At 49.9% G+C, this 8993-nt stretch overlaps 1 protein-coding gene across 1 annotated transcript; it reads right to left on the bottom strand.

Moving 5' to 3' along the window:
* Nucleotides 1-1534: 1534 nt before the first annotated feature.
* On the bottom strand, nt 1535-4870 carry CALHM2 (calcium homeostasis modulator family member 2). Its single transcript, XM_064144452.1, has 2 exons — nt 4328-4870; nt 1535-4244 (listed from the first exon to the last, which is right to left on the bottom strand). The coding sequence occupies exons 1-2, from the start codon at nt 4868-4870 to the stop codon at nt 3828-3830; spliced, it is 960 nt and encodes a 319-aa protein (XP_064000522.1). The 3' UTR covers nt 1535-3827.
* Nucleotides 4871-8993: the final 4123 nt, after the last annotated feature.

Here is an 8993-nt window from a genome sequence, read left to right as displayed (position 1 = left end):
GTCAGCTAGACTAGCTTGTTCAGGGTCACATCCAGGTTTGAGTTTGATTTCTCCAAGGACTCTATAACTTCTCTGTGCAACCTGTTCCAGTGTTTGACCACATTTACAGCAGGAAAAAAAAAAAGTCCTTTCTTGCATCTAAATGGAATTTCTTGTATTTCAGTTTGGGTCCATTTGCTCTTGTCCTGTCACTGGGCACCAGTAAGAAAAGTCTGTTTCCAGAGACTTTTCTCTGCTGAAGAAAAGTCATCCCAATCTAACTTTCTGCTTGGAGAAATCCGGTTATTTTGAGTGCTTAGGTAGTTGTTGGTGCCTTGTGCTGCAGTAAGCTGTGGATGTGGTCATCCACATGTTTTACAGATGAAGACCTGAAGGCAAGGGGAGTGATTATCCAGTGCAGACACATGAGTGGCATCTTTCCATCTTTGAAATACTACACTTGAGGCTCACTCATATGGGACTCAAACCCATAGCTCTGCAGAACCCAGCTCTTCTGAATGCCCAGTCAGTTGACAAGCCTGAATGATTCAACATTTAATTCATTCTCAAGTATATTGGATCCAGAAGCAAGTCATTTCACTTCTTGGTCCCAGGGACAGCAGGGCACTGTAACCTGATTTTGCTTAATGCTCTCCTAGAAGGAGATGGCTGCTTGCAACATCCAGTAGCAGCTGCTGATTTTTTGAGAACACAGCTGCAGTGATGGTGGCTTTTTCTCTTGGATGAATTTGTTATATAATATAACACATAGATAAGCATTGCAATAGAAACCAAAATCCCTTTGAGGTAATTTTCTTCTTGATTGGTGGGGGCATCATAGTCTTTACAGTAGTCAACAGGGAAAATGAAAGACCCATAGGTCTTTGTACTGGAGGAGCCTGGTTTGGACCCATGTTGCTGCTGGGAAGTGTGCTTTAATTGGCATAGTGTAGATTGCTCAGTGATGGGGTTGGTTTTGGCCTCTGGAGGAAAAGCAGAGTGAGCTCACAGTCTGCATGATCTGGCATGCCAGGAAGACAGGCAGCTGTTGGTGTTGCCCTCTTGGTATTTCAATGAGAAGCCTAGCCTGGTTGCTTCTGCTGTTTGTAGAGCCATATAGGTTAATGTCCATTACCTCCTCATCACTGGGGGAAAGGCTGAGTGACAGGACAGCAGGGATATTTGTGAGGGTGCTGATAAGCTACAAGGTCCAGAAGCCCAGGGCTGTCAGTGGGGACCAAGTTCAGGGTGGTAGACGAGAGGAAGCCGAAAAATAAAATCCGTACAAACCGCAAACAAGTATTTCTGAGTGCATTGGCTTGTTTCACCTCTCACTGTCAGCTGTCCACTCAAACGTGCCTCCAAAAAGAGAGAAAACAGACAAGCTGGACAAGCCTCTGTCCCACACCAGCACGTGGAAAGTATCACACAGTATCACAGTATCACCAAGGTTGGAAGAGACCTCACAGATCATCAAGTCCAACCCTTCACCACAGTGCCCAAGGCTAGTAGCTAGAGTTAATGGAGAAGTAAACAGAGCAAAAGCTGGTTTGTGCTCATGGTTTATTCTCAGGGTAAATCAATTCATTCCCAAGCCTTGCATATTTTGTCCCTTCAAAGGAGGGAAGGGGAGAACAAAGAACTTGAGATGGTTAAAAGGAACAAGTGTCAAGGAAGAGGGCAAGAGAAGTAAAGGAAGTAGGAGCTACAGTGCTTTGTTTCAGCAAGTTACCTTGCATCTTCTGACCTGCATGCGGGGGTGGCATGCGTTTCTGCAAGTTCACACTGGAGGGACAATGAGAAGAAATGCAAATGAACTGTTTTTCATCTCAACGCAATTTCACTTAACTTGCATCTGATCATTCCTGCAGATGAGTTGATGGTGAGGCTGGGAGCCAAGCCTTCCCACAAATGCAAGGCAAATCTGTAAAGAAGCTGAAAAGGGATTCCATTAAGCAGTGTTCAGCCTCTGTATGCAAGGGAATACCCTCCAGCTCTTTCTTGCAAGGGGACATGTTTGTACTATGTTGCCTATGCCTTGCTGCAATTGTGTGTCCTGGTATACAAGATTTGTACTGTTCACTGCAAGAATAGCTAAAAAGAAGTGTAACTAACTTGAAATATCTGTCAGTAACTTTAAACTTCACATTCTGGGTTTGTTTGAATAGGAGAAGATCTGAACGTTTAATAGCAAGGGGGAAAAAATCAAACTCTCCAATCCTTGAAATCAAAGAGAATGCTAAATTATGCCTTTTGTGCCCCCCCTGAAATAAAAAAATACTCAGAAGGCAATTGAAAAATAACTCTCATTTAATAATGTATTTCAGATCTCCTTGTACGTAAGCCCCTCTGAGATCTGTGGATTTGAGTCACTTAAGGCTTTTTGGTAAGTGGCACAGTGTAGGAGGAAGTTGTACCTATAAAAAGTGGTATAAGCACAGAAAACAAACTTCATTGTTCTGCCAGCTCTTGAAACAATGCTGGGTGCATGGAGCTGACCCTTGGGAGAAAAGGAACTGCAATATCAGGATTGCAGCCTTGACTCCATAGTCAATACAACATTGTGGTGAGGGTGGTAGTTTTACACCTTTTCTGGTTTTGCTTTCTCAGACTGTGGCCAGGTACATAAAAGAGACCACCTGCCACAGGGACTATTTAAGGTAGTGAGTTTAAAGGAAATGCAGTGGTAAAAGGTTAGGGAGGGGACTGTTCTCTCCATCCTGCTTTTGCTTTCCCTCCACTCCAGGGCTGCAGTGCCATTGCAGCAGAGAGATGCATATAAAGTGGGGTTTTGGCTGACAACTTTCTTTTACCCTTTCTCTCCAAGAAAGATGCTCCATTAATAGAGCTGACTACAATCATAATATATACTCTTTCTATACATATATATGCATAGATACATATATGTAAAGCTAATTCTGGTTGAAGTTTTGCTGCAACTTGCAACACAAACATGCAGAACTCTCATCCAGTGGTTGGATGAGAAGTGCAATGAGCTGCAGTCACATAGCTTACTGTGAATACTGCTTCCTTTCAGCCTCCATTGAGCTACCTTGCCCAAAAGTTCTTTTGATGATGGTACCATCTTCTGGGTTTGTAAACTCATGGTTGTGACCATTTGGGCTCATTAGAAATTGCCAGGCACTTTGGTAAGAAAAAAGGGAATTTGGTGTCCTACCCAAATTCCAGCTTGGTAATTACAGGTGTCTTTCTGGAGTACCAGGAGTATTGATGATTCTTCCTGACTTAGTCTCTCAATTATTTGGTGTGCTGCTGTACTACCTACCCATTCCTTCCTAGGTGCTGCTCTGTTTGCCCTGCCACAGGAATTTACCCACTGCTTCCCTCTATTCCCCACACTGTGAGTTCTGTAACATGCTCCGAGAGGTGCCTGCATAATGGGCACCACACAACTGCATAAGAAAATACCAATGTCAGTAAAACAAGCAGGTGTGTTGGATGATTTGGGCTAATACTACCACTGAGGAGACAGGTGGGACTGCAGGAGCCACAGTTAGAAATGTCATGCCCACCTCTTGCTCCCCAAGGCTTCTTCTGGTGCATTAGATGGCAGGATGCACTGGCACCCTGGAGGTAAGGTGTGCATTCCTTTTTTACTCCCCTTGTACCTGTGGGAGCAGCAATGAGTTGTCTGTCTCTGAGGGAGGGGTTCCCCAGGCATTCAGTGTGTTGCTTATCAGTCTCTGCCTTCAGGCTGTTGATCCCTGTTTACCTACTGAGAGAAGTAATCCTGCTGAGAGGAATATTCCCAGTGAATACCTCAACTGTGCACCAATACTGGTAGGCTACCAGGCGGTCTGGGGAACAGCTGCCAGTACCCAACTGTCCTAGGAAGCCAAAAAGAGCATTTCATGAGCTTCTGGGCTTGGCCCATTCCCTTCCACTCCTTTGGCCCATTTGTGCAGCCGGCTGTAGAGGGGGAAGCCCTTGTTCTCCCGGTAGATGTAGACACCTGTAATGGCATTCCACTGAGGGCTCGGCTGGACACCCTCCACTGGGAACTCCTGCACCAGCTCCTTCTCCTCCTTGTCTAGGGCCACAAAACCAAAGAACTGCTTCACGTTATTGGCTGCCAAGATTCTGGAGTGAACCTCAGCTGTGCGTCGGAAGAGCTTATCCTCGTTGGAGCGGTATTGGGCCCAGTAAGCCTCCTGCCGGTAGCTCAGCGGAGAGCAGCAGTGCTTCAGACACTTGGTGAGGAAAACCAGGACTGCCACAATGCCGATGATCAGCCAGCCAAAAAGCTGAGAGAGAAGAGAGAGGCTGTGTTAGGACACGGCAGGGTGTTCTTACACACTCTGTGTGTCTTTCTCCCCAGCCTGCCTACCTGGGACTCGTATCTCAGCCTACGCGTCACCTCATCCCTGAACTTAGTGAGGTTTGCTGGCACATCCTTGCAGGGGAACCTGGCCAACACTTCAGCCCCATACTCAGCTGGGAACTTGTCCAGGGAGGACGGCTTAACAAACTCACTGAGGGCGCAGATGTAAGCCTCCCCACGCAGCAGCGAGATGACCGACCAGGTGACAGGTGCCACGGCTGCCCGGCCCATTATGGAACCGAAGAGGAGGAAGGTGGCAGCAGCAGAGAAGTTCTTGATGCCACGCTTGTGGCACTCGGCCACCAGGTTCCAGGTGTGGTTGTTCCAGATGACGCCAATGAGGAAGAGGGCTAGGGCTGGGACACCAATAGCAGCCAGCCCATAGATGTAGTTGCGAGCAGGGGAGCAGGGGCAGTGGAAGGCAACGACTGAGAAGAGCTCTTCACTCCCCACTGTGCCCAGGGCCACCAAACCATTGAAGATCATTACATCTTTGCTCTTGAAGAACAAGGAGAGGAAGCGGAAGTTCTCAGCGATGAGTGCAGCCATCTCGTCTGGGTGGCAAGAGCAGGTGGTGTACTGCAGCAGGGGTCCACCTCAGGTGGTCCACCTCCAGGCACTGAGGGTCACACCAGTAGAGGGTGAAATGGCTTCGGGCTGGCTGACATGCAAGGGGGACTACTCTAGGAGCAGGACAGGTTCACACTGTTGTCCCAGCCTCTGGAGCTCATTGCTGATGGCAGGGATACTTTAAAAGGAGACAAATTTCAGTCATTTCAGTTTCCAACTAAGCTCTCCAAAAATGTGTCTACAGCCAAGATTACCAACAGGACAGCTGCTTCTGCCCCTGGTATTTGCACGTTTGTTGTCTTTCCTTCTCTTTGGTTTTAGTCACCTCCCGCAGTGGTGATTGATGTCAGCATCACTGCTGCTCGATCTCCCAAACCTACAACGAAGGAGGATGCTGCGTTACTGAGAGAACTCGACCAAAGTACTGGCACTAGGATGTGTCCTCAGGCCTGTCACTGACTCACACTAGCCTAGCCCAGGTGGCACGTGCATGCTGGTGCCACACTGTCTTGAAGGTGCTGTGTGTGAAATTTACCTCTGCATCAGACCTGATGAGTAAATACTTAGTAGTAGGTAAAGGTATGTCAGGGAGGCAGAAAGAAGTGCTGTACATAGGCCCAGCAGGCTTGAGGGCAGAGATGTGACATAGGAGGAACAGGAAGGAGCAGTCTCCACTAACAGGGAAGAGGGGATGCTCAGGGACTGTAGCTACCAGCAAAAGAAGCTACTTTCTGGGAAAGCAGTTTATTTTGATGAACCTGGATACAATCAAGTGCTGATAGAGCTGGGTCAGCAATTTAGTAGTTTTTGCTGGCACTAGGTGTGGCAGGATGAACTCCTCTCCCACAGCTGATTGACATAACTGTACTTCCTGTCCTGGCTTGCAGTCCTGGTTCAGCCTTTAACTACTGGCCTGAAATTGAGCCTTTATCTACTGATCTGCATGCTTCACTGCCCTTCTCCCAGCCCCTGCTCCCAGTACAGCACTGGTTATATTGGGATGCCCACCTCAAAGACAGAGCTGGGCTGTGTGGACTTCAGGCTCTCAAAGGAAAGTGTGTGTCCTGGACTTTCTGAAGGGCAGGGAAATAACTGGGGAGTTTATCTGTTCTCTCGGCAGTGATCTCATTCTCCCATGCCACTTGCACCCCACATTTAGTTAATTTTGTAGCTGGCTTTCTATCCACCCTCCATCCCCATGGACTTTCATATCAGGAAGCTCCAAGCTGGATCCGGGAACCCTCACCTATGTGACAAAACACACTGGCCTTAGGGAAACTGCTGTCACAGGAGTTCAATGCACACAGGAAGGACCTGAGCATGCAGCTAACCATCTGCAGCTTTCACAATGCCGGAAGCATTGCTGAGCATCCAGGGCTCTCAAGGAGCCCTAACCCACAGCAAGACTGCTCCAAAATCTGCCCTGATGCTGGCATCTCACAGCCAGTGTGCACAGTGAGGTTTCTTAGGACTAACCCCAAGAGCAAAGAAAATGCTGTGGGGACATCATACAGGGGAGACAAAGGCAGCTTAATCTTTGTGGTCTCTTGTACAAGGCTTGATAGTGTACTGTGCTGTAAATCACTGATGTGCTTCAGTTCATCTGCTGTCTTGTGAAATCCTATTTTAGCTCCCTCCTCCATGGGGCAATGGAGGGGAGCTGGGCTGGATATTTGGCCTCAGTTCCTTGCTGTTTCTGACCCATGTAAATCCTTTTAAACTCATGCTATGGTATCACTGCACTCTTACCGGATCTTCTCAGCTTTCCATATGCAAAACTCCCTCTGCGAAGGGGACAGACCAGCCGAAAAGCTGCAGCCACGTGATGGGGAGCCAGGCCTCCATCTCTGGCTGCTGTGCTTTGTAGTTCACCATGTTTGCAACCAGATGCTAGGCTGGCAAACGTGATCTACTGCATGGGGCTCAAAACCCTGTTATTAGTTACCAGTAAACAATCCTAATAAATAAGGCCCTGCAATCTTCCTCACTGTTGATAAATAAGGCCCTGCAGCCTTCCTGACTGCCCAGCAACCGACAAAGCAAAAGTAAGAGGTGCTGGCAAAGGGGAATATGTCACCTTAGAGGGGTTGCCTTGCCTCTACTTGGAGGTTACAGAGGGGAAAACTTAGTTGCAGCAGATGTTTTTTTACTATCCGCTGATCAAGTCTTTGAAGCATACATGAAAGTAAGAAAAAAATTAAATCACTTACTTGAAAAGTAGTTAAAACCAGTTCTGGAGCCTTCTTGGCTCCCTGTGTGGTTTCTGCTCAGGATCTGGCTGCGCGGGGCTGTGCAGAAGTGGGGATGCAGCTGAGGCCAGCTTGATGGCGAAGCAAACGGCACTAAGAGTTTGGCAGCTTCCTTTTTCAGTCTGCAGTTTGCTGCTGTCGGCTTTTGGGAGGAGGGACGAGGGAGGAGGTCGTACTCGGCTTCTCTGCTTTTGGGTGGGGCAGAGAGCAGGCGTGTGGCTTCTGCTGGGTGCAAGGCTGAGGTTGTGCCTTTAAAAAAAAAAGAAAAAGAGGAAAGGAAAGCCTGTGAATGAGTCACTGGAAAAAGCACATCGCCTTCTTCAGACCCTCGATGCAGCTGTGCAAAGGCTGGCTGGGACAGCCCGGGGTGTGCCTAGCGCTTGGGAGTGGCTGACAGCTAAGGGGAAATGCTGGAGCCCATCTGCCTGCGGGGTGGACACAGTCCCGTGGACCCTAGGGGATATAGTCGTGCTGATGAGACCCAGATCAACTAAGCTGCTCAGGAGACCAGGCAGGAGCAGCGTGGAGAAGCCCTTCCCCCGTAAAGGGGCAGAAATGACTGCTATTCTACGGTTCTTTTGCGCATGGGAACCGGCTGAGCGCGGAAGAGACCAGGCTGGCTGAGTTTTCGGGAGAGGCAGGAACCCACTGCCAGGAACTCCGCAGGGTTAGCCAGGCTTTGCGTCCTGCCACCCGGGATGGAGCGGCGGCGCTGTGGTGAGGGGCGGAGAGGCCTGGCCACGCGTGTCGGCTGGGCGCAGCCCACAACGTGGCGGGCGCGCTGCATTCCTGCCCAGCTCTGCTTTTCCGCTCGCTGCTTCCTCTGCCGGGCGGCAGCTGCGAGGCGGACGAGGATATCTCACTTTCTCCTTGCCTCACTCCCTCCCCTCTGCCACCTATCCCTTGACAAGTTCCCACCCAGCCTGTTGAAGAGGCCGGAGGCCCCAATCCTCTTTCCCCAGCCTCCTTGTCGCCATGTCCCAAGGATTAAACTCAGCCCTCCCCAGAGGATGTCTTCAGCACAGGCAAATCTTCAGCAACACCCACGTTCCCCTCTGCCCGGAGCAAGGCTAGGCTCAGCCCAGTGCTGGCAGTTCAGCCAGGGCTTTTGCACCAAGTGCTCCTTCGTACTCCCAGATGTGGGTTTCCTGGACGGGTTTTCGCAGCTCCCAAGCACCTGGGTGCAGTGCACCCCTTGGCACTCCCACGCCTCTGTGCCTGCCTGGGGCTGACTTCCCTCCCACCTGGCTTGGCTGGGGGCCCTGGGCGCCCTCTGTGCTTGGGGCACTCCTGCTGAGCAGCCTGCGCACCGTGACTGCAGCCCAGCTGCAATTCTTGGCGCCGCGTCCTCTTGCCTAGCAAAGCTGCTCCCTAAGGCCGTGAAACTGTGTCCCCAGAGAGGAGCCTGCCTGCGCTCTGAGGACTCTGCGCCTGCTGAAACTGAGTGGAGGGAGAGCTCTGATCCTAAAAGCCTGAATTGAAAGCCCCAAAGCTTCTCTTTGCCCGATGTATGCTATTTTTGGTGGTACCTTAAACGTCTCTGCTGCGGAGCCTGCCAGCCCTGCACGCTGCTCGCCGCCGGGAGGACTCCCAAGTGCGCCTCTCTCAAGTGAGCCATTAGCAGCACTGAACGGCGAATAAAAGGAGTGGAAACCGCCTCTATCTTTTCATCGCCTTTGCTTTGTAAATCAGGTTTTGTAGCTATTAATTTCTGGGCAGGTGCCTTAATTAAAGTTCGGGGTGTGAAGACGATGATAAATCTGTGTCACGCTCCTTTGTCCTGGGAGTCAGCCAGATGCAGCCTGCCGCTGACTGCGGGCTTGCTAAGGCACTTTCACAGCAGCCTGGAGAAT

This window comes from Pogoniulus pusillus, chromosome 6 (assembly GCF_015220805.1).
Source record: "Pogoniulus pusillus isolate bPogPus1 chromosome 6, bPogPus1.pri, whole genome shotgun sequence".
Classification (NCBI taxonomy): Eukaryota; Metazoa; Chordata; class Aves; order Piciformes; family Lybiidae; genus Pogoniulus; species Pogoniulus pusillus.
Note: the sequence above shows the minus strand (reverse complement) of the source record. Positions and strands in the feature narration are given on the sequence as shown.